The following is a 25,130-nucleotide window of genomic DNA, read 5'->3' as shown; positions in this document are numbered from 1 at the left end:
ATTTACTCCCATGGGGCAGGTTGAACACAATAGATGTTGTGGTTTGGGGAGGCAGTAAGTGTCGTACTTAAACAAGTAGTGTCGAACTATAGGAATGTCAGGCTAGGGCATCTGTGGAGAGGAGTGCTCCTAATTTTGGAGACTTGGGGAGGAGGGCAGTTGGTCTGGTACTGCTTAGTGGATGGGACTGGCTTTACCTCCACAGTCTCCTCCTAGGGAGCAAATGAGGTAGTGACTACGACAGCACAATGGACCACACAAACGATAGGTTGTTGTCTTTAGTGGTTAATTATGCCCACTCTGAAGTCAGGTCCCCTGAGTTTAAATCATGCCTCCTTCTCCTTTAAGCTGTGTGACCTTGAGCAAGTCATCTACCCCCTCAGAGCCTATGGCTCCTCATTTGTCAAAGAGATGACGATAGTACCTATTTCATAGTTGTGGTGAGGGTTAAAGGAAACAGTGCATATAAAGTACTTAGCACATTGCCTGGCACATGGTGAGTGCTCAATTAACATTAATTATTCCAATCACCATTACTGTCAGCATAGTAGTATTTCTCCCTCCAATACAGGGTACCCCTAGGAGGCTGTCAGAGAACTGAGTGTGAGCTATGGCAAGTGCTATGCTACTACGTCTATCCGTAACAATACTGCTTCTGTCTTGACAGATATGTGCATGGAGGGAAGAAGAGATCATTTCCCATACTTGTCAAAACTCAGGGGTTAATTCTATTATCGTTTAATCACCTCTCTCTCTCTCTCTCTCTCTCTTTGCAATTCCAGTCAAGGTAAGGAAGGAACACTGACAATTCCTGTTCATTTTAATTTATGACAACCTAGCCTCCATGACTATGTTCTTGACTTTATGGCCATTCAATAATGGGACACCTGGACTCCAGATTCTGCTGCCTACCCCCATTATTCAGTGATATCTTCAGCCAGCAGGAGCTTACCTCTGTTCCAGGAGGCTGAAAAGGAGCTGTTGGCATTTCATTAAGAAGCTGGCACCATTCCTTGAATCAGAATTAAATCTCTGTCCAGGGTAATGTAGTGCTGCCTGGGGAGTTTTATAAACAGCTAAAAAACAAGGGACACTAGGCATGGCTCACCCATCTGTTTAGAACTCTCCAAAGGTATCCACAATAATTTTTGTGAAAATGCTCAAAATCCCCAGTGGAAAGATAGAACCAGGTAAGCCTGGAATTCTTACAGTGAGTCACTTCTCATTTAAATCACAGAGTAGAGGGCCTCACAAAACTCTCAGAGGTTATACCTATCAAGGGTTACTTTTTATCAGATTGTTAGCTGATCCCTCAGGTACTGAGGAGGGGAGAGTCAGGACAGAGAATGTGGAAAATTTGGACCATCTTAAAAACCCATATGATTAGGGGTAGGCAGACAATTCAACACATATCTAGTAAGTGAGAACTTACTATGTTCCAGGCACTCTAAATACATAAACTCTGAATCCTCACAATAATCCTAGGAGATAAGGATGAGAAACATAACTTGCCCAGGGTCACACAGTTGTTTCTTAGACATGTATGCATGCCCTTAACTACTAGAAACTACAGAGGCTTGGTTTATTCATAAGCATAAAGTCCAAGGTCAGAGGTCACATCATTTAGAACTGGAGGAATCAAACAGAACCTGGACAATCTAGCCCTTTTATCTTCCAAATGGTTCAGTGTAGGGCCAGGCAAACTCCACCCCTTGAAGTAGACTGTCCTAGGGTTTAAGGGGCCAGAGGCTGTTTAAGCAGGTCTAGTCTCCCATTGTCAGAAGTAGTGTTCCTTTTTGTTCTGTACACTGCCAGAGTAATGGTCTCTGAAAGGACTTGGGTCCCACTTAGCAAGTTCCAGTGTCCCTTGCAACTTCTGGACGGTTCTTCTCCTGGTGCTCTTCAGGATTCCTGCATCTTCTCTTCCTGAAGCCTGAGATCTGGGTCCTGGCAGGGAGATCTTTGGCTCAGACCTTGACATACACAGATAACTTGAAAAGGAGGAAGAAAGAAAGAAAGGAAAGAAAGAAAGAAAGAAAGAAAGAAAGAAAGAAAGAAAGAGAAAGAAAGAAATTACTAACTGTAAGACTATATGGACAGATCATCTTATAATTTTGGAGTACAGAGTGTTAATGTCCTAAAACTCTTACAAATTAGTATCAAAAAGATACATAACCCAATAAAAAAAATGGTAAATGACTTGTACAAGTAATTCATAGAAAAATTACAAAGAACCAATAAACATACAGATTCTTGACCTTACTCATAATAAAGGAAATAGAAAATAAAAATGAAATACTATTTTTTGCCTATAGGGCCAAAATCATTTTTAATAATGCCTCCTATTTGTGAAGACACGAGCCATCAGTCACTCACACAGTATTGTTGTGAGAATAAAGTGGTACAGTGATTTGGCAATTTTGTTTATATATGCACTGGTAATATCTGAGAGAATATATAAGAACATTGTTAGGCTCTGATGCTTCTGATAATTGGCCCTGAAGAATTTGGAGGAGAAACTGGAAGAACCATTTACCCTTAGGGACTTTTGAATTTCTTGAATTTCTTGAATTATTTCTACCATAGTCATGTATTGCTTTTATAATTTTAAAGAAAAAATTTATATTTCAAAAATAACAAAGAAACACCCTATATTCTCTCAGTCTATGTAGGATTCATTGTCCTCACCTTCCAGAATAAGAAATAGTGTCCAATGACGTATACACACTAATGCTTTTCTATGGATTTTCCTGTACAGATATCCCTCAAGATACTTCCCCTTCCTTAATAGTTGTCATTGGAAAAGACAATTCTTTATTTTTTTGTCAGTATGGGAACAACCAAGAGCCAGAGGCTCAATTTGAAGAGTAATGGGCAGAGTGGAAAGGTGGGAAGAGGCCAGGGCTATGGGCAGCAGTGGCTATTAAGAAGTGATGCTGTGTCATTGCTTCTCACATTAAAGCCCACAGATCGTTGTTGACTTGAGCATCTTCCTGATGGTACTTCCTGAGCCAGTCTGCGTATCCCTAATAACACCACCCTAAGGCTTATGTGTCCTTGTTTCCCCCCCCCAGCTGGCTGTATCGGATTCTACCTTCAGTTTCCCACAAGCCCTTTGAGTCCATTGACCAAGGCCATGTCACTCACAACTGGGATGAAGTTGATCCTGACCCTAACCAGGTAAAATTGTCCTGTGAATTGGTGCATACCAGGTATCCAAAGCCTTGAATATAAATATTTAGGTCAAACCTTGGTCTTTGATAAATTAGACACTTTGTAAAAAATAAATGCTAAAGTGTGTCTGCTCTTTTGCTCATACTTGGCTGGGAATTTTGGAATTGTTTTCTGGGAAAACTGGAATTCACATGCATGAATGAGTGTGTGTGTGTGTTTATATACCCAGTTTTCAGTAATGAGACGGACCCAGTGCTATAGCGGACTGAGCTCTGTTTTTGTCTTTTTACCTTTGAGAAGTCTAGTATATTCCCATTGTCTCTGAGCTTGGGTACATGTCACTGATACCAGGTATGTAATGCAGGAAGTAAAACGTACCTGGGTTTGCATCCCTGCTCCTCTACTTACTTGCTGGGTCTTTGAGCCATGGTATCTCACCTGTAAACTGGGGTGATCACAACATCTGCCATGCAGTGCTGTTGTGACGATTACATGAAAGAACAGGTATGAACATGCTTCACACAGTACATGCCTGGCACACAGGAGGCAAGACCCATGACTCTGATATAGCCATTTTGATATATTCACTTAAAGGCACCAGTGGTACATATAAATCTCGGGTTTTATATTCAGGTAAATTTGTTTTTTCATTTTATGTTATTTTAGGGGTGCCTGGATGTCTCAGTCAGTTAAGTGTCTGACTTGATTTCGGCTCAGGTCATAATCTCACAGTTTGGTTCAGTTCATGAGATTGAGCCCCACATGGGGCTCCGCCCTGACAGTGCAGAGCCTGCTTGGGATTCTCTCCCTCCCTCTTTCACTGCCCCTCTCTGTCTGTCTCTCTGTCTCTCTCTCTTTCTCTCCTTTCCACAGCCCTAGGAAATCTGTGACCTCCTCTTGGGTTACCAAGACATTATGTCTGTACCTACAAATTGCCTTCCCCTAAGTGCTTATATTTTTTGTAGAAAAAAAGCCAGAATAGCCATAGTTACTTTTGGTTTCCTGCTCTGCTCCAGCTTTTCCCTCATTATGGAAATCTCAGGGAACTAAGTACCTGCTTGAATGCTACTCACCCTTCTCCAACAGGGACAGGAAGGGAGGCATTCGGAGTGGAAAACAAAATGTAAGTTAACAAAAGTTTAGCCATCTCACAGCCATTTTGCAACCAGGATATGTTATCTAAATAATTGACCCTTAAACTTGTGTGAAGTTTAATGCATGTAGCAAATATCCTCCCCATTCACCACGGGCCTATTTTTGCCTCTCAGCATATGGGAAAGGTCAGCCCCTGCTCCAACCCCCAACCCTGCAGACACAGTCCCCTGCCAAGACCCAAAGCCAGATTTTCCTCTCCTGCCCCTTCCCCCTTCCTCCAGCCAGGGCTCTTGTGCAGAACACAATTTGCACAACCAACGTGGGGTCCCTGTCTCCGTTTCTGCCTCGTCGTTGAGTCTCACCTGGCCTCCTAATCCAATCCCATTTGACCACTTTCTCTCCCATCCTCAAGTTAGGAATGCATCTGGCAGATCATCCTCATTTAACCATTTACCTCACACATTTAACGATTTAGTTCACCCACTCATCTCAGAAAGGGCCAGAAATCATTCTAGTGAAAGGCACCGCTCATTTTCTGGGAATCTACTTGATTCCTCAATGGGTTACATCTCAAATTCTCTAATTTCTCTCTTAGAGTTACAATGGTCATGCTTGTTTGTTTTTGACCAATAAATAGACCTGATTACTTAATAATGGAACTCTATCTTCTGTTAGAAAATATAAAGGACAGGGGCGCCTGGGTGGCTTGGTTGGGTAAGCGTCCGACTTCGGCTCAGGTCATGATCTCACAGTCCGTGAGTTCGAGCCCCGCATCGGGCTCTGTGCTGACAGCTCAGAGCCTGGAGCCTGTTTCAGATTCTGTGTCTCCCTTTCTCTCTGGCCCTCCCTGTTCATTCTCTGTCTCTCTGTGTCTCAAAAATAAATAAATGTTAAAAAAAAATTAAAAAAAAAAAAGAAAATATAAAGGACAGATACCTGTACTTTGGTAGGATTCCTGGTCAGGCTAAATAAATTAAGCATTTAATATACACTAGTTTGGGAAAGTTGAAAGGGTATTTGGGCCACAAGAGTTTCCCTATTCTTTTCTTCAGGCAACATAGGGAATAGCCAATTAAGTTTCTGACAGTTCTCTCAAGTAGAGCCAACTTTCATATCATACAAAGGAACAGGGTGGTTGTAGAATCAGCAAGTAAGACAAAAATTAAGGGCAAAATCCTTGAATTACCCATAAATTAAAGGATACATGGTTTCCTGTATGCCACCCCATATGGTCATTGTTATGTACACTAAATTTGAGAACAAACTACACTAAATTGAGTAAACTAAAAGAAGGATTATAGAAAAAGGCCATAGGTAAATGTTTGGGAATTCAAATCATGGGGCCTTTATGGTAACTGTCAAATAACTAGTGGTAAATAAGGAGGAGTGGGAAGTTTCAGTGCCCCTGCCTGCTCATATCATCCACACCAGTCATCAAAACCTCTAAAACCTTAATATGTCTTTATAGATTGGTTTATGGTTATTTTATATAGTTTATTAGGGGTTGGGGGTTAGGTTTTAAGCCTAACCTAAGGAAAATGTGACTATGATATGTAACATTCTCAGTAATATCCTTTTATTAGACATTATTATTTCTATAACTATTAATGATACATTTTCTTTTTCTTTAAGTTTATTTATTTCAAGGGAGAGGGATAGAGAGTGAGGGAGGAGGAGGGTCAGAGACAGAGCGAGGCAGAGAAACCCAAGCAGGCTCCAAGCTGTCAGCACAGAGCCCAATGTGGGGCTCAAACTCATGAACCCGTGAGCTCATGACCTGAGCCAAAGTCAGACACTTAACTGACTGAGCCACCCAGGAGCCCCAATTATTGATACATTTTATTTAACATGAATACACCCCGTTATAGTGATTATTTTGTGGCACAGGTGGCTTATCTATGGAAGCTAACCGCATTCTGATAGAATTTTTCTGGTTTTGTCTTGTTAAAAACATAATATATACTTACAAAACTTCAAATGACGTAGAAATTAACAAAGTAAAAATGGAAGTCTCTCGTCATAGGTGAGCATCAAGTATGCCGTCTGTGTATATTATTTTATTGTTTTATAACTAGTTAGCACTTTGAGAGGGAAGTTGGAGGCAACTACATTAAAAAGTCTGCGTTAATGTAGAGGCATCAACAGTTTCTGCTTGCTTTGTAGTAGACACTCAATATGTATTTGTTTCCTCTCCCTTCTCTGGGTTTCTCATTCTAGCATCCCTCTGAACTTCTTCTTGAACTTGATACTTTTTCCCTGTTTCGAATTCCTTCAAACACATTCTGTATGGTGGCCACTGAATGACTTTCTTCTCCAGTATTTCCTCTTTTCCCATTTATGACCTGTGCTCACACACGGTGGGACAGCTGTGCCCCAGAACTCACCAGTGCCTCTCTGAGCACCAGCTCCATCAAGGTAGTGGTTTATCATCCTCTTGTTCATGACTTACCTCCCCTGCCATCCTACTTCCTTTGCCCTGATACACACATCCTAGCTGTTCATGCTGCATTGATCTTTTTGTCTTTTCATTTACACCTTCTTGACAAGTTAATATCTCTTTCCAATTACGCTTCATTAATAACCACAGCAATCTGCATTCATCACTTTTCCCGTCTTATAACCTCTTCCAAATATGGACACTAGACTCATAAAGAAAGTCTGAGACAATTATAATTAGGTACCCATCTGACAGTCCTTTCCCATTTAAGTCTGTATTGTAGGTATGTCTTCACCTGTCACAGACCAAAATAAATAATTCATCAGCTTCACCAACTCCCCACATTAGTCATCTCTGGGAATTTGAAGACTTAAGAATTACCTAATGTTTCCTCCAAGAGAGCATCGTGGGATATGCTATCATCACTGTCATTTTTGATACTTACCCAGGAAGATTGAGGACGATGTTCCTCAAACCTTTATTTTCCCTTAGCATCTATTTAATCAATTGTCTAAGAATTATTGCAAACTTTTTTTGAGTGTACTTAGATTCAACCTGTGGACATAACACATCCAATCCATTAATATCTCTCATAAGAAATATACCTAATTTTGTTCATCATGTACCTTCCTCTAACTTTGAGAATATCAGAATTTAACAAAGAAATCTGCATCCAATTTAACTGTGATTTTGCAGATTTCAATTCGCATTCCTGAATCAACATTCCCCTTTAAAAATCAGAGACCTTTAAAGTTTATCTTTCTTAATACTGCAGCCCTAACCTTTGGACTTTTGGAAAGCCAGACTGGAGCCAGTTAAGCCTCAGCTGAAGGAATAACTCTTAGTTCTCATCCAGTATAATTTGGACCAAGTGATAAACACCTCATAGCTAATTGAAGACCAAACCATAAAATTTCCTTTGCCTCCAAGACATGCAAATTACCAAAAATGTTTCCAAAACCTATACCCTCCCAGGGTATTTGCTGTTTAATTTGTTAAACTATTCAGATCTCACCATCCTAAAAGCCCCCTCTCTGCAAAAATGTCTTGGGTTTCCCACCTCTTTAAGTTTTTGACCAAGTCTCTCCTATTCACACCATATTTCTTGCACTTCATCACCCCCACTCACTCCTTAACCCTTTGCAGTTCAGCCTACCCAGACCACTCGATTGAAACTACTTATATCATACATGTTATATTATATATTTTAAACAATAATGCACCCCCATTAATACATTCAAAGCCTACATAAAAGTGTTAATGCCCAATAATCGCATCAATGCAGAGTTAACCACTTCTAATGTTTTGGTTTCTTTCTTTTCAGTTTTTTGGTTTTGGTTTTGGTTTGGTTTTTGTTTTGTCTTGTTTTGGTTTGCCTTGGTTTTGGTGCATATATGTAAATAAGATCTGGGTCCTATGCAGCCAGAAACCAAAAGTAATTGAAAATAATTCCAATCTTCATTTGCTTCTCTGGAGAGCATTAAAGAATACCCAATATGTGACCTACAAGAACACTTGGTAAACTCCCCTTTCCCCAATTTCCCCAGACTCCAGCCCCCTCCATCCAGAGTCCTCTCTCAGCTACTGCTCCCCAAGCTCCTCAGCCCCACCCACCGCTGGTTCACAACTCTGGTCTTCCTCCCCTCCCTTTTGCCTCTGGAGCAAGAACGGACATTGTAGGTCTCCACCCGCTTTCCTAGGAAACTTCCAGGAAAGATGGATCTGTATGATGAGGCTGCAGTTCACCAGACCCGAGAGGAGTGGGGATGGGCAAATCAATTTTCCAAAGGAGCAGGGAAGGGCAGAGGAAGGGCTGTAAATAATCTTGTATCAATGCTGTTTAAGAAATCAGTTATACAAACAAACAAAAAGCAGAAACAGACCCATAAATACAGAGAACAAACTGATGGTTGCCAGAGGGGAAAGAGGTGGGGGAATGGGCAAGATGGGAAAGGGAGGAGCAGATATAGGCTCCTAATTATGAAATGAGTAAGTCACAGGGATAAAAGGCACAGCATGGGGAACATAGTCAATGGTATTGTAATAGTGTTGTATGGTGACAGATGGTAGCTACACTTGCAGCGAGCATAGCATAACACATAGACTTGACAAACCACTAGGTTTTACACCTGAAACTAATGTAACGTGTGTCAACTACACCTCAATTGAAAAAAATCAGCTACATATATATTAACTATAATGAAATCATGCTGTAATACAGTTTAACATTGTGTTTTTTTAATTTAAACATATTTTGTGCCTTTTCCCATGTCTTTTTAAACTCCTTGAGTATAGATAATTTTTTGAAATTATTTATTTATTTATTGAGAGAGAGAGAGAGAGAGAGAGAGAGTGTGTGTGAGCATGGGAGGTGCAAAGAGAGAGAGGGGGGCACAGAGGATCCAAAGAAGGCTTCGTGCTGCGTGCAGAGAGCCTGATGTAGGCAGGGCTCAAACCCATGAACTATGAGATCATGACCTGAGCCCAAGTCAGAAGCTCAACCAACTGAGCTGCCCCAAGTATAGATAATTTTTTTAATTTTGTTTTTTAGTATTTATTTATCTTCGAGAGAAAGACGACAGAGCACGAGCCAGGGAGGGGCAGAGACAGAGAGAGACACAGAATCTGAAGCAGGCTGCAGGCTCTGAGCTGTCAGCACAGAGCCCGACGCGGGGCTCGAACTCACAAACCATGAGATCATGACCTGAACTTAACTGACCTTAGTTGGACGCTTAACTGATTGAGCCACCCAGGTACCCCTAGAAAATTTTTAATGTGGCATCATAATCCAATGTATGTTTATAAGATAATTCCTCTATTGTCAGATAGAGTGTTTCCATTTTTTCTATTATAATCATTATGGCTAAGTACAATCCTCATCTCCTCAATTCCCGAGCCGAAAACAGTTGTCTTCCCTCTTTTCTTCCTGTACAGGCTTCCAAGATAGGCAGTTAAGAGCCCTAATTTACTATCATATCTTTCAAATCCTCCACTTTCTTTAATATCCCCTACATACCAGCCATATTGGAACGTCTGCCATTTCAGGGCAATACCCTAAGTTTTTCTTCCGTAGTGCTTTGTGCTCTTTCATCTACCTGGAATTTTCTTTTTCCCTCACAAATATTCACTCATCCAAATCCCACTCATAATTTAAGACTCATCTTAAATACCACTTCCTTCGGGGCGCCTGGGTGGCGCAGTCGGTTAAGCGTCCGACTTCAACCAGGTCACGATCTCACAGTCTGTGAGTTCAAGCCCCACGTCGGGCTCTGGGCTGATGGCTCAGAGCCTGGAGCCTGTTTCCGATTCTGTGTCTCCCTCTCTCTCTGCCCCTCGCCCGTTCACGCTCTGTCTCTCTCTGTCCCAAAAATAAATAAACGTTGAAAAAAAATTAAAAAAAAAAAATACCACTTCCTTCATTTATCCCTTTCAATATTTCCCAGAGTATTTGAGAATAGGATCTAGGTCTCCATCATCTTCATATGACCTGAAGTGTTCAGCACATGCCTTATTCCCAATAGTAGAATCACAAGCATTTATTGACTTGACTCCTTGATAGTTCAGATCCCATCATCCTATAAACAGACTAGATTACATTTTCCTAAATTCACTTACTTGTGTTTACCAATATTACAGTGCACTTTGCTCCCTTCAGCCCTTTGGGACAGCTTGCTGGCTCTTTTTAGAGTACATCTGCATCAGCTTACATTTCACTCTTTGGAAAAATGTTGAAGCTTTCTGAAAACCAGATTATTTCATTGTGTATATCTTTTATTTCCCATGTATAAGAATGTTAAATAGACTCTGTGTCAGGAAACATCTTTGAGTGAACATTCCTGTTTATATTTCTCTTCCAAAGTCATTTCTACTTACCTATTTCCTTATTTTCCTATCAGAAAGTGCCCACACTTCCAGGGTCTTCTGTAATAGATTCCCTAAGGGCAGAGACTGTCATGTTTATCTCCAGCACCTAGCATAAAACCTGACACACAGAGAGGTCCAATCAGTCATTTGATTGAATTAATATAAGGGGCTTGAACAATAATACTGACACCACAGGACCTTAGCAAGTTTTGGGTCCCAGGAGTCAGATTGGCCCAGGGCAACTTAGCACTGAAGGAGCAGTAAATAAGGGTGAGATTGGAAGACCAAGTCTAAGACCATTAAAGGAAGGCAAACCCTGAGTTCAGGAGCCAAGCAGAGCACGAATAGTTTGGGAAGCAAATCAAGATAGGCTGAGATTAAAGGGCTCAGGGTATAGGTTACTAAGAGAGACTGAGAGAATGTTGGTATCCATTCTTAGCAGAGAAAACTTCTCTAAACCACCAATTCTTTCATTTCTAAAATAGAGATGACAATCATAGGTGTCTCAGAAGGTTGTTGTGAGAATTAAATGTCATCCAACAAATATTAATTGAGTGACTACTATGTTTCCTGCTCTACATGAGGTGCTGAGTAATGGATATAATGCTCTTAGTTTTACACTCAAGGGCAAGGTCAAATGGGAGTCCAGGTTTCTATTTATGAAAAAAATGTCAGTCAAATCTCATGAAGTCTCATCATTTTTGTGGCTTCACGAAAGACTTTGGAAAGTCTAAATAAAGTATAGTGACTTGAATCCTCCTTACCTGAGCTCTTGCCTATTATCTCAGAGAACTCCAGTGGGCCATTCAAAGCCTGATTGTTCTCCACATAAATCATGTTGGCTTTTCTCTTAAATTACTAGATTTGCTGAAGAATTCAGTGAGCCACTGTTTTATTTTATTTACCCCACACACAAATACACACACCTTCCCTAGTCTGGACGAAAACTCACTGTAGAGTAATAGCCCGGGCCTCTCCTAGCCCATACCTACTGGTAATAATTGCTTATACACTGTGATCACTCTGTATCTACAAGTTACTCCAAAATTCTTACATAGACGGTATAGACTTCTAAAGATATGTCTACCTCTAGTCAGCCATTGTTGTTGAGAATATCTAACTCATCCAATCTAATTGAGTCCCAGGCAATTTTGGAGGAAATTTCAGTAAATAAAAGAATCTTAGTGTTGAAAGTGATATTCAGACATTCTAATCCAGTCCAACTCCTGATCTTCTGACTCTGGAAACATTGAGGCCAATTCTCTAATTTTCTTTTCATTCTTGAGTATGCATTTCAAATTTTGATCACTAAATGTTGCCACTAATTCTCTGTTTTTCTCCTTTGGTGACCTTAAAAAATATTTAATTCTGGGGTGCTTAGTCACTCAGTCGGTTAAGTATCTGACTCTTGATTTCAGTTCAGGTCATGATCTCACAGTCGTGAGATCAAGCACCACATCAGGCTCTGTGCTGACAGTGCTGAGACTGCTTGGGATTCTCTCTCTCTACCCCTCCCTCACTCATGCTCTCTCTCTTTCTGTTTCTCTCTCTCTCTTTCTCAAAATAAATAAACTTAAAAGGCATCCATTTTTTTAATGTCTAATTCTAAATTTTTAATTCCCTTGCAGATGCTTTTCAAATTATTTCTAACCATCTCTTTTCTAGTAAGTGAAAGTTTATTTTCCAATGGAATTTGGAGAATACAGTACAAAATATGTGGAGCAATGTTAGAACTGAAAGGAGAAATGGATAAATTCACAATTACAGTTATAAGCTTCCACATCTCTTTCTCAACAATTGATAGAACAACTAGACAGAAAATCAGAAAGGATATGGAAGAACTGAGGATTTCTCACACATATAAAAATTGACTTACATTCTAGAAAAACATCTTTGGACTTTTAGAAATGTTTGCCAATTTACTAACTATTGCCTGAATGTCATTTGACCCAAGTAATCTTACAAATTTGCTTTAGTCTTATTCTTTGACATTTTGGCAATGTTCTTAGTGCCTTATATTTATTTATTCATAGATTCAATCATTCAACAGAAATTTATTAATATCCTCTATAGTCAAGACACTGCATTGGGTACTATAATTGATTTTCACTGTTTTTGAAAAGTTTAATAATTAAATTCTGGGGGGAGGTTATTTAGCAATAATATATAGTAGAATAAAATTATTAAAAAATTTATGGGACTAAATCAATTAACAAGCACTCTTTATCACTTTCAGAAGCTCCTCTCTGAATAGAATTCTGGAATTATAGTTTTCTCTAGCACCCCACTGTTATATGCAAGAAGAGATACAAAATCCAGAAAGAGAAAATTACTTGACTGAGGCCACAGAATAAATGGAAACAGAGGCAGTAGCAGGATCCAGGTCTCCTCGCTGGCTCAGCCCAATGCACAGCCCCCTTGGGCTGGCCTTGGATCAGTGGGTTATTTTTCCACACCATGAAATTAAGCTCAACATCTAGCTTTAGCAAGAGATATTTCTACCCTCCACTTCATGGGTTCTTCCCATTTATCCTCTCCCCAAATCTCCCTCCTCGCATTCAACAACATATTATACTGAAGCTCCTGACACAAATCTCTAGCCTGAAGATCAAAAGCTTCTTCTTGTTGGCACTGGGTTTATCAGAACCAGCTTGAGCTTTTATTATCCTTCATAATATATTGAATATAGACCCTGTGCAATCTACTGCCATCAGACTCAGCAGATAAATTACTTCTTTCCCATACCATCTCTATCATTTGAAGGGTATTATTTTGTGCATTAGAGAAGGTTCTTCAAGGTAGTATGAAGGAAGTAGTTCCTCATCTAGTATGTGGGTCCTGTTGAAGCCATGCTCCACACATCATCATACAGGTGCCTTTACACCTGCCTCCCCCAGCTCTCTCCTCATGACTTGAGAGCTGATATGCTACAGAAAACTGAAAAACTGACCAGCACAAACCACCCAACCAACTTCTCAACCTCTCTGGTTCAGTTTTTCCCACTCACAAAAGACAAACCTCTTCTTTAGGGTCAGGATTTTATTTCTACCCACAACAGGTATTTCAATTTCAGTAAGATCTACAAAGGTGTTGTTTCAGTGCAACGAATAAGACAGTTCTCCTATTACTGGAATTTCTCTCTCCTTTCTCTTCCCTTCTTTTTTCTTTCTTTCTTTCTTTCTTTCTTTCTTTCTTTCTTTCTTTCTCCTTTTTTCTCTTATTTATTTCTCTTGCTCTTTTTTCTTTTTTTAACGTTTATTTATTTATGTATTTATTTATTTTTCAATATATGAAATTTATTGTCAAATTGGTTTCCATACAACACCCAGTGCTCATCCAAAAAGGTGCCCTCCTCAATACCCATCCCCAAACCTCCCCTCCCTCCCACCCCCCATCAACCCTGTTTGTTCTCAGTTTTTAAGAGTCTCTTATTCTTTGGCTCTCTCTCACTTTAACCTCTTTTTTTTTATTTTCCTTCCCCTCCCCCATGGGTTTCTGTTAAGTTTCTCAGGGTCCACATAAGAGTGAAACCATATGGTATCTATCTTTCTCTGTATGGCTTATTTCACTTAGTATCACACTCTCTGATTCCATCCACGTTGCTACAAAGGGCCATAGTTCGTTCTTTCTCATTGCCATGTAGTATTCCATTGTGTATATAAACCACAATTTCCTTATCTATTCATCAGTTGATGGACATTTAGGCTCTTTCCATAATTTGGCTATTGTTGAGGGTGCTGCTATAAACATTGGGGTACAAGTGCCCCTATGCATCAGTACTCCTGTATCTCTTGGGTAAATTCCTAGCAGTGCTATTGCTGGGTCATAGGGTAGGTCTATTTTTAATTTTCTGAGGAACCTCCACACTGTTTTCCAGAGTGGCTGCACCAGTTTGCATTCCCACCAACAGTGCAAGAGGGTTCCCATTTCTCCACATCCTCGCCAGCATCTATAGTCTCCTGATTTGTTCATTTTGGCCACTCTGACTGGCGTGAGGTGATACCTGAGTGTGGTTTTGATTTGTATTTCCCTGATGAGGAGCGACGTTGAGCATCTTTTCATGTGCCTGTTGGCCATCCGGATGTCTTCTTTAGAGAAGTGTCTATTCATGTTTTCTGCCCATTTCTTCACTGGGTTATTTGTTTTTAGGGTGTGGAGTTTGGTGAGCTCTTTATAGATTTTGGATACTAGCCCTTTGTCTGATATGTCATTTCCAAATATCTTTTCCCATTCCATTGGTTGCCTTTTAATTTTGTTGGTTGTTTCCTTTGCTGTGCAGAAGCTTTTAATCTTCATAAGGTCCCAGTAGTTCATTTTTGCTTTTAATTCCCTTGCCTTTGGGGATGTGTCGAGTAAGAGATTGCTACGGCTGAGGTCAGAGAGGTCTTTTCCTGCTTTCTCCTCTAGGGTTTGATGGTTTCCTGTCTCACATTCAGGTCCTTTATCCATTTTGAGTTTATTTTTGTGAATGGTGTGAGAAAGTGGTCTAGTTTCAACCTTCTGCATGTTGCTGTCCAGTTCTCCCAGCACCATTTGTTAAAGAGACTGTCTTTTTTCCATTGGATGTTCTTTCCTGCTTTGTCAAAGATGAGTTGGCCATACGTTTGTGGGTCTAGTTCTGGGGTTTCTATTCTATTCCATTGGTCTATGTGTCTGTTTTTGTGCCAATACCATGCTGTCTTGATGATGACAGCTTTGTAGTAGAGGCTAAAGTCTGGGATTGTGATGCCTCCTGCTTTGGTCTTCTTCTTCAAAATTACTTTGGCTATTCGGGGCCTTTTGTGGTTCCATATGAATTTTAGAGTTGCTTGTTCTAGTTTCGAGAAGAATGCTGGTGCAATTTTTATCGGGATTGCATTGATTGTGTAGATAGCTTTGGGTAGTATTGACATTTTGACAATATTTATTCTTCCAATCCATGAGCAGGGAATGTCTTTCCATTTCTTTAAATCTTCTTCAATTACCTTCATAAGTTTTCTATAGTTTTCAGCATACAGATCTTTTACATCTTTGGTTAGGTTTATTCCTAGGTAATTTATGCTTCTTGGTGCAATTGTGAATGGGATCAGTTTCTTTATTTGTCTTTTTGTTGCTTCATTGTTAGTGTATAAGAATGCAACTGATTTCTGTACATTGATTTTGTATCCTGCAACTTTGCTGAATTCATGTATCAGTTCTAGCAGACTTTTGGTGGAGTCTATCGGATTTTCCATGTATAATATCATGTCATCTGCAAAAAGCGAAAGCTTGACTTCATCTTTGCCAATTTTGATGCCTTTGAGTTCCTTTTGTTGTCTGATTGCTGATGCTAGAACTTCCAACACTATGTTAAACAGCAGTAAGAGTGGGCATCCCTGTCGTGTTCCTGATCTCAGGGGAAAAGCTCTCAGTTTTTCCCCATTGAGGATGTGTTAGCTGTGGGCTTTTCATAAATGGCTTTTATGATGTTTAAGTATGTTCCTTCTATCCCGACTTTCTCAAGGATTTTTATTAAGAAAGGGTGCTGAATTTTGTCAAAGGCCTTTTCTGCATCGATTGACAGGATCATATGGTTCTTACCTTTTCTTTTATTAATGTGATGTATCACGTTGATTGATTTGCGAATGTTGAACCAGCCCTGCATCCCAGGAGTGAATCCCACTTGATCATGGTGAATAATTCTTTTTATATACTGTTGAATTCGATTTGCTAGTATCTTATTGAGAATTTTTGCATCCGTATTCATCAGGGATATTGGCCTGTAGTTCTCTTTTTTTTTACTGGGTCTCTGTCTGGTTTAGGAATCAAAGTAATACTGGCTTCATAGAATGAGTCTGGAAGTTTTCCTTCCCTTTGTATTTCTTCGAACAGCTTGAGAAGGATAGGTATTATCTCTGCTGTTCTGGTAGAACTCCCCTGGGAAGCCATCTGGTCCTGGACTCTTTTATTTGTTGGGAGATTTTTGATAACCGATTCAATTTCTTTGCTGGTTATGGGTCTGTTCAAGCTTTCTATTTCCTCCTGATTGAGTTTTGGAAGAGTGTGGGTGTTTAGGAATTTGACCATTTCTTCCAGGTTGTCCAATTTGTTGGCATATAATTTTTCATAGTATTCCCTGATAATTGTTTGTACCTCTGAGGGATTGGTTGTAATCATTCCATTTTCATTCATGATTTTATCTGTTTGAGTCATCTCCCTTTTCTTTTTGAGAAGCCTGGCTAGAGGTTTGTCAATCATGTTTATTTTTTCAAAAAACCAATTCTTGGTTTCGTTGATCTGCTCTACAGTTTTTTTAGATTCTATATTGTTTATTTCTGCTCTGATCTTTATTATTTCTCTTCTTCTGCTGGGTTTAGGCTGCCTTTGCTGTTCTGCTTCTATTTCCTGTAGGTGTGCTGTTAGATTTTGTATTTGGGATTTTTCTTGTGTCTTGAGATAGGCCTGGATTGCAATGTATTTTCCTCTCAGGACTGCCTTCGCTGCGTCCCAAAGCGTTTGGATTGTTGTATTTTCATTTTCGTTTGTTTCCATATATTTTTTAATTTCTTCTCGAATTGCCTGGTTGACCCACTCATTCGTTAGTAGGGTGTTCTTTAACCTCCATGCTTTTGGAGGTTTTCCAGACTTTTTCCTGTGGTTGATTTCAAGCTTCATCGCATTGTGATCTGAAAGTATGCATGGTATAATTTCAATTCTTGTATACTTATGAAGGGCTGTTTTGTGACCCAGTATATGATCTATCTTGGAGAATGTTCCATGTGCACTCGAGAAGAAAGTATATTCTGTTGCTTTGGGATGCAGAGTTCTAAATACATCTGTCAAGTCCATCTGATCCAATGTGTCATTCAGGGCCCTTGTTTCTTTATTGACCGTGTGTCTAGATGATCTATCCATTTCTGTAAGTGAAGTGTTAAGGTCCCCTGCAATTACCACATTCTTATCAATAAGGTTGCTTATGTTTATGAGTAATTGTTTTATATATTTGGGGGCTCCGGTATTCGGCGCATAGACATTTATAATTGTTAGCTCTTCCTGATGGATAGACCCTGTGATTATTATATAATGCCCTTCTTCATCTCTTGTTACAGCCTTTAATTTAAAGTCTAGTTTGTCTGATATAAGTATGACTACTCCAGCTTTCTTTTGGCTTCCAGTAGCATGATGAATAGTTCTCCATCCCCTCACTCTGAATCTAAAGGTGTCCTCGGATCTAAAATGAGTCTCTTGTAGACAGCAAATAGATGGGTCTTGTTTTTTTATCCATTCTGATACCCTATGTCTTTTGGTTGGCGCATTTAATCCATTTACATTCAGTGTTATTATGGAAAGATACGGGTTTAGAGTCATTGTGATGTCTGTATGTTTTATGCTTGTAGCGATGTCTCTGGTACTTTGTCTCACAGGATCCCCCTTAGGATCTCTTGTAGGGCTGGTTTAGTGGTGACAAATTCCTTCAGTTTTTGTTTGTTTGGGAAGACCTTTATCTCTCCTTCTATTCTAAATGACAGGCTTGCTGGATAAAGGATTCTCGGCTGCATAATTTTTCTGTTCAGCACATTAAAGATCTCATGCCAATCCTTTCTTGCCTGCCAAGTTTCAAAAGAGAGATCCATCACGAGTCTTATAGGTCTCCCTTTATATGTTAGGGCACGTTTACCCCTTGCTGCTTTCAGAATTTTCTCTTTATCCTTGTATTTTGCCAGTTTCACTATGATATGTTGTGCAGAAGATCGATTCAAGTTACGTCTGAAGGGAGTTCTCTGTTCTTGCTCTTTTTTCTTAGGTGTATAAATCCTTATATTATTTAAACATTCTTGCTGTTTGGTAGCTGGCATGTTACTGCCACATCTGGCCAAAGTACCACAATTTAGTTGACTGATTAATTGGTTGATTGGTTGACTTAGTGGACTTTTCTGAACATGATGCTTGGTTCAGCAATATGAGAATCACAGAATCTCTGGCTGGGTGTGCCAATTCTTAAACTGTAGCTGCCCCATTAGAAGAGTTTTTATAAAATACTGAACCGATTCTGATCTAATTTGGTCTTGGGTCTCAAAGACCTTCTGGGTGACTTATGGGTAAGCAGGTTTAGAATCTCTGGATAGGTCTAAAGGTTACCCAGGCAATCATTGATCTGATGGTTAAATCCCTTCCATTGGGAAATCTGAAATGATAACTCTTCTTGAGACAAAGATGCTCAGTAGTCTAATCTTCCAGACAATCTTCCTGGGTTTACAAACTCTGCACACTGCTACTATAGAGGGAAGCAGCATGTAGTGGTTAGTAGTAGATCAGAACCTCCTCTCAAAAAACTAGCAGTGCTTAGCTGTGGCCCTTCCTAATGTCAGGGGACTATCCTCCCAGGTCAGTGGTTTTCAACCAGGGGAAATTTGTCCCCCAGATGACATGTGACAACATACGGAGACATTTTTGGTTGCTACAACTTGGGGGACTGCTACTGGCATCTAGTGAGTAGCAGTCAGGGATGCAGTCACACATCCCACACTGCATAGGACAGCCTCCCACAACAAGGAATTATCCAATACAAAGTGTCAGTAGTGCCAAGGTTGAGAAACCCTTTCCTAGATCCTTGCTCTCAGGTTCTCCCTCCTGCCCCAGAAAACATCATCTTTAAAGGAATCCATCCTAAACCTTTTCCTTCTTTCTGAGACATGATTTCAACAATGTCTTTCAAATCAACATTTTACAACCTTTTTAAGTAGTCCCCAAATGAGATAATTCTGCTTTGCTTTTAAAAAATAAAGACTCCTGCCCAACTGTGTATGTCAGAGAGACAGAATAATCCCAGTGCCAACTTTTCCACTTGCTGCTTCCTTTCCCACTTGGCTGCCTTTCTGAAATACAAAATGAGCTGAGCCTCATGACCGAGCAGAGGCCCTGCCTCACCTGCATTGACCAGGTGCCACAGCCAGTGGAGCCAGCCATCGGGACACAGGTCACCCCATGCAATGTCCTGAGGCTCCTCAGTTTATCCGCTGCCAGCCTGGCTAGGTCAGGCTTGCTGCCAAATTGATTAATAAGTGCTGGGCCAACACTTCTAGTAGGTCCTAGACCTGCTGATTTTTCTCCCCAACTTCCTTAGATCATTTCATTATTAAATTAAAGATTGTTGTGATTTAAACTGAACTGTCAGGCAGCCTGGAGACAAACGTGGGGTTTGGTGAAGAAATTGAACCTTGGTGCTGCATTTACTGAATCCAGCCTCAGTTGGGTGCTTTCTCTTTCTCTTAAAGAAGTAATTCAAACCTCCCAGGGCTGGAAGTAGAAGCAGAACCTTCCCCTGCAGTGTCAGGAGCCCACACAGAGAGGCTGGCATGCCAGGAAAGGAAGCCGATTATAAATAGCAGAAAAAGCAGCATCAGTCAAAACTCACTGATGTGCCTGAGAAAAATGTTAAGGGAAACAAACAGCTTCTGAAATAAGAAGCAATGATCTTTTTTTATTTTTTTTTTTTAAATTTAAAGTGCTAAAGAATGAAAACAATATATATACATATAGGTTAAACACACATACACACACATACTGCATACACACAGAGAACCCAACTGAGACCCTTTAGGAAATAATGGGTAATTATTAATTGTAAAAGAACAAAATTACAAGTAGTCAGAGCCACACAGAAGAAACAGCTGTCCTTTCTCTGTGTAGTCGGTGCTATTTGTTTAGAAAGTCTATGGTTTCCCCTTCTAAAATAATTTTCCTGTTATGTGTATCTTTTTTCCAGCTTCGATGGAAACCATTTGAGATTCCAAAAACGTCTCAGAAGAAAGTGGACTTTGTGAGTGTAAGTCAACAGCATCCACACCTGCCCTCTGCTCTTTCTTCCCCAGTGAGTGATCCAGCCATCTTCAGGCTGAATGCCAAGCGGAAGCAGACTTAGAGGCAGGCAGCAGAGACAGAACCACCTGCCTCTGTTTTCAGGGCTGGCCGACGGATGTCTTACTTAGGCACCATATGGCCCCTGACACCAAAGGGCACTGGTAAGCTATTTACAACATCTCTGAATGGCCAGTGGAAATTGAGCGTTGACCTACCTGAGGTTTTTTGTTTTTGGCTAGAAAAGGGTTCTTAGCCTTTTCCCCCCCATGGACTCCTTTAATAGTCTGGCAAGTCTTGTATTTTTAAATGCATAAAATAAATTCCATAAAATTACAAAGAAGCTGATTATATTGAAATACAATGATTAACATATTAAAATAACAAATTTGGTTTGGTTTATAGTAACATATATGCTTCCTTATTAATGCACTACATCACAAGATCTATGAAAATATCTAATAACTATGGTTGTTAGATGTATGAACATAAATGATACTCTGGAATAGCCATAATAACTATATTGTGATAGAAAGAACCCATGATTTCTATCAGTGGAAAGGTTACAGGCACTTCTAATATTTCTGTGGGTTTTTGCTTACATTCATATTAATTGAAGCAAATGATACATTTCAGAGATTAGTCAAAATAAATATATAATTTTGTCCCCATCCAAGTTCATGAACTTTCTGAAATGGACCCTTGGGCTCGAATAGCATCAACTCAGGTCGACAACTTTAGTTAATGCAATGCTGGTCACAAGTTCTGCTTGGTAGTTATAAGGGCTGGGAGTATTGGAACACTTGTGCTCAGAGCAAACATTGTAGGGGAGAAGGAAGGGAGCTACAATGAGGAGGGGCTCAAAGAAGCCAGTGGAGGCCTTTGCAGACCAACCTCAGCCAATGGCTTACCTAGGGAGAGTCCAGGTGCCCAGCCATAAGCCAAATTTTCTGGATCATGCAAACTCCTTGTCTATATTCAATGCTCCAAGCTCTGTGTAGACTCATCTAAATAGACCCCAAACTGGCAAACTGAGTTAAAATACAAAAATAAATCCCCCACTGTGGGTGAATTGTGGATATCTGAAGGAGCAGAGCTCCCTCCTTTCAGACCTCTCATCTGCAGGTTGGGGCTGAGAGTTTTGAGAAGACCCAGGTGTTAAGGTTTCTTGGACTGTGGATTATCAGCAGAGAGGATTACAGTTGGTCAGAATGCTTCCACTTTCCTGTTCTGGAAAAAATAGGGCTGACCCTATGTATAAGCACGGGCCTGCCTACGTGGTAAGGTGTATTTGGGGAACACTGATGTGGCAACCTTCCTCCCTAGGCCTCCTAGGTGCCTAGTTTTACCTCCAAAAGAAACTCTCCTCTAGGTTGATCTTAAGCACAAAACTGATAAAATGCCAAGTAAAGTGATCTTAGCCACTGAGACAGTCCAAATCTAGGGCCATGGCTGGCAAATAGGGTGAGCCACCACCTACTAAACATAAACAGTAAATCTTAGGCTCCCCAGAGGCAGGCTGGACCCCAAATGTCTCACTTGTCCCACAGGGCAGACCCTGGTAAAACCTTGCCACATATCTCTCAGGGACCAGTAGGAGGGCTGGCGTCTTGGACAATACTCACATTCACCCCTCCTTCTCCTGTGGTCTCTCCCAGGGCCTGCACACCTTGTGTGGAGCTGGAGACATAAAGTCTAACAATGGGCTTGCCATCCATATTTTCCTGTGTAACACCTCCATGGGGAACAGGTAAGTGGCTCAGTACTGGGGCAGAACATCCCCATTCCCTAAGAGCTATTGGTGAGAGGGTGAAAGCCAGGTTGTTGTTTTATGTTATTGTTTTTTCCCCAGAGCAACATTGATATACATTAATTAATAAAAATAAGTGAGGGCTTCAAACTTGACTGACTCCTGTAACATAAACAAAAATGTCACATAACAATGTAAATAGAAAACAGACGATGGGCATTGGGAAGGTGGAGTAGTCCAAGAGGCATTTTGACTTTAACCAGGTTTGGGTCAGAATATCTCTAATTTCTTCAAGTTCCCCAGGACTGTTTTTGAGGCCAAAGTCATACTGCATGAGAAGCCATTAAGGGCCACAAGTTGGTGGTAGGTCAGGCTGACAGACTTTGGCTTCAGGTAATAATTGTGCAAACTTAACATTCCTCAATAGAGGAGCTTAAATTTTTGAACCAGAAAAATATATAAATGGCATTCTGCCTTTTCTTGGGGAAGCAGAATCTCATGGCAGTTTTGCACTCTACCTCTGGAACCAGAATGTTACATCCAAACCCAATTCCACTCTTCCTAGCTGAGTAATCTTGGGCAAGTCATTTAAATTCTCTGAGCCATGACAAAGCACTGAAGATGTACCTTTGGGTCCAGCCTCACATCATTCCACCTTCTCTCTTTTCACTTGAGCCACAGTAGTCTTCATACAGTTCTTTCAACCTGCCATGTGTTCTCCTGCCTCACAGCATTTATTTGCATGTGCTGTTGTTTCTGTCTGGAATGTTCTCCCCACTCCCCAAACTCTTGCCTAGATAATTCCTCCAAATCTCAGGTCAAATATCTCTTCTTCAGGGAAGCTTTTGCTGACCCCTCCCATTGGAACAGGTTCATTTTTCTTCCATTCTCCTGAACTTGACTTTCATAGTGCCATGACAGTTTATGATGATATTCTATAATTATTTGATTGCTATCTGACTTCCTACTGTAAGCTTCCTGACTGTAAGCTGCATGAGTGCAGAGATTGGGTCATTTTACTCACCAGTTTATACCCAGTACTGAGCCTGGCACATGGTGGGTAGTAAACAATTTTGTGGTGTGAGTTAATTTGTCTGAACATTGTTAAAACTGAAAAATCACAGGAATTATTCTTTATGTTTCAGATGTTTTTACAATTCAGATGGGGACTTCTTGATTGGTAAGTTCTGAAGATTTCACTGTGAACTGGTCCCCAATCACAAGCTACTTTTCTATTTTATACATATTATTTTCCTTTATCCTTCAGTCTGTCTTATGTAGTCCAATCTGCAGACTGAGGTCTAGAGGTCGTTGGTGGTCTGGAACAGATTCCTGGTGTACCTCAAAGCCCCTGCTCTATTCCATAGTCTCTCTGCCTTTGCCTATCTCTGCTGGGCCTTTATAACATGGGAGATCTGGCAACTGAAAGGAAATAAAGAGTAATACCAACCTGTGATTAATTTACTAAGATAACTCTATTTGCCTTCAAACCCACTCAATAATATACCATCTGTTATCGATATCTGCAGTTTAAATAGAAATTTTCATGATGCCATCTAAAACAGAATGTCTGTTAGAGATTTCTTTGGTCTGCCAATTCTATTTGATGGTTTCAGTATTGATATTTTGAAGTCAACATTTTGGTGTAGACATTAGATATGCAAATGCCAGACTCTTGCTGGAACTACCAGAAATGAGTGGTTTTCCATCCCATTTCTGCTGCCCTTTTTGGTCAATCCACAAAACTGTGCGTATACAAACTCTTTTCCTGGCAACCAAGAGTAAACAGAGTCAACTTTTTTCTTTCACTTTCTTCTAGGTAGTAAAATTCCTAACCTAAGTTGTCAGAATATCCATTTCCCTCCATGAGACTCAATAAAGCTCTTTTCTTTTGGAATGAAAAATCAAATGCAGCCCTTAAGCCTTTTGCTCTTCATGAAGTGGTCCTCACATGGGAAGAATTGCTCACTGCTGCCCTGTCTTTTTTGTTAGTTCCCCAGAAAGGGAAACTTCTCATTTACACTGAGTTTGGCAAGATGCTTGTGCAGCCCAATGAGATCTGCGTCATTCAGGTTGGTGATGTGTCCCCTCTCCCTTGCCTCTCCCTAATTTGGGAGCAATCAGATGTTGCAGCTGCTGTTATTTCCAACTCTAAAATTTCTTGGTGGATTGTGTCTAAGCAAGGAGAGGGAGTTTTAGTCATGCAGAAGGCTCTTGTGCAGAAGGGTTAGCAGGCTTGGGTGCCTGGTTTGTTTTAAAATAAGACACCATCACAAAGCAAAGAGCATTGTCAATTTGCTTTCCGAAATACTTATATATACTTTAGACAGGGTTCTGTTCACATGGATTGGGGGAGGGGGTGCAGTGAAGATTAATTTCTTAAAAATGTGGCTATATAAGAGCACTGGGATCTCTGAGTCCAATGAGAGATTAGATTAGAATTGGTTTGGGTCATAGATGTGATTAGGAGTTATACTTTTCCTTTTTTTGTTTGTCTGTTTTGTTTTAAGTAATTATTTACTTATTTTTAATTTTTTAAAAGTTTTTATTTTTGAGAGAGAAAGAGCATGCGCAAGTGGGGGGAGGGGCAGAGAGAAAGGGTCTAAAGCATCTAAAGTGAGCTTCACGTGGACAGCAGAGTCCGATGCCGGGCTCATACTCAGGAATCATGAGGTCATGGTCTGAGCCGAAGGTAGATGCTTAACTGACTGAGCCACCCAGACACCCTAAATTTTTTGTTTTAACTCATCTTTGAGCTGGTCACCTCTCAAACATACCTCAACAGACTATAGCTGTACTTTTTGCATGTGGGGCTGGCTGTGGCTCTGGGGCGTCTTCTTTATAGCTACAGGTATGATTTGGGAGTGCTCACCAGTGTCTGCTTCCCATTCCAGAGAGGAATGCGGTTCAGCATAGATGTCTTCGAGGAGACCAGGGGCTACATCCTGGAGGTCTACGGCGTCCACTTTGAGTTGCCTGACCTAGGACCAATTG

General features: G+C 40.4%; 1 protein-coding gene and 1 long non-coding RNA gene across 2 annotated transcripts in view; one reads left to right on the top strand and one right to left on the bottom strand.

The window, feature by feature from the left end:
- Window positions 1–25,130, top strand: part of HGD (homogentisate 1,2-dioxygenase) — a 48,677-nt gene that overhangs the window by 8,118 nt on the left and 15,429 nt on the right. The window contains exons 4-9 of the mRNA XM_040484615.1: window positions 3,075–3,180; window positions 20,295–20,354; window positions 22,045–22,136; window positions 23,282–23,316; window positions 24,129–24,208; window positions 25,031–25,130. Of these exons, the coding sequence (XP_040340549.1) occupies window positions 3,075–3,180; window positions 20,295–20,354; window positions 22,045–22,136; window positions 23,282–23,316; window positions 24,129–24,208; window positions 25,031–25,130 (473 nt within the window). The remainder of the gene's footprint in view (window positions 1–3,074; window positions 3,181–20,294; window positions 20,355–22,044; window positions 22,137–23,281; window positions 23,317–24,128; window positions 24,209–25,030) is intronic.
- Window positions 1,568–25,116, bottom strand: LOC121036297 (uncharacterized). The gene is made up of 3 exons (XR_005793305.1): window positions 25,009–25,116; window positions 10,580–10,688; window positions 1,568–1,991 (listed from the first exon to the last, which is right to left on the bottom strand). It is a non-coding gene; the product is annotated as an uncharacterized LOC121036297 (long non-coding RNA).

The sequence above is a fragment of the Herpailurus yagouaroundi genome, unplaced genomic scaffold (assembly GCF_014898765.1).
Source record: "Herpailurus yagouaroundi ecotype Mexico unplaced genomic scaffold, PumYag 162, whole genome shotgun sequence".
In the NCBI taxonomy this organism is placed as follows: domain Eukaryota; kingdom Metazoa; phylum Chordata; class Mammalia; order Carnivora; family Felidae; genus Herpailurus; species Herpailurus yagouaroundi.
This window is presented reverse-complemented; position numbering and strand designations above follow the sequence as displayed.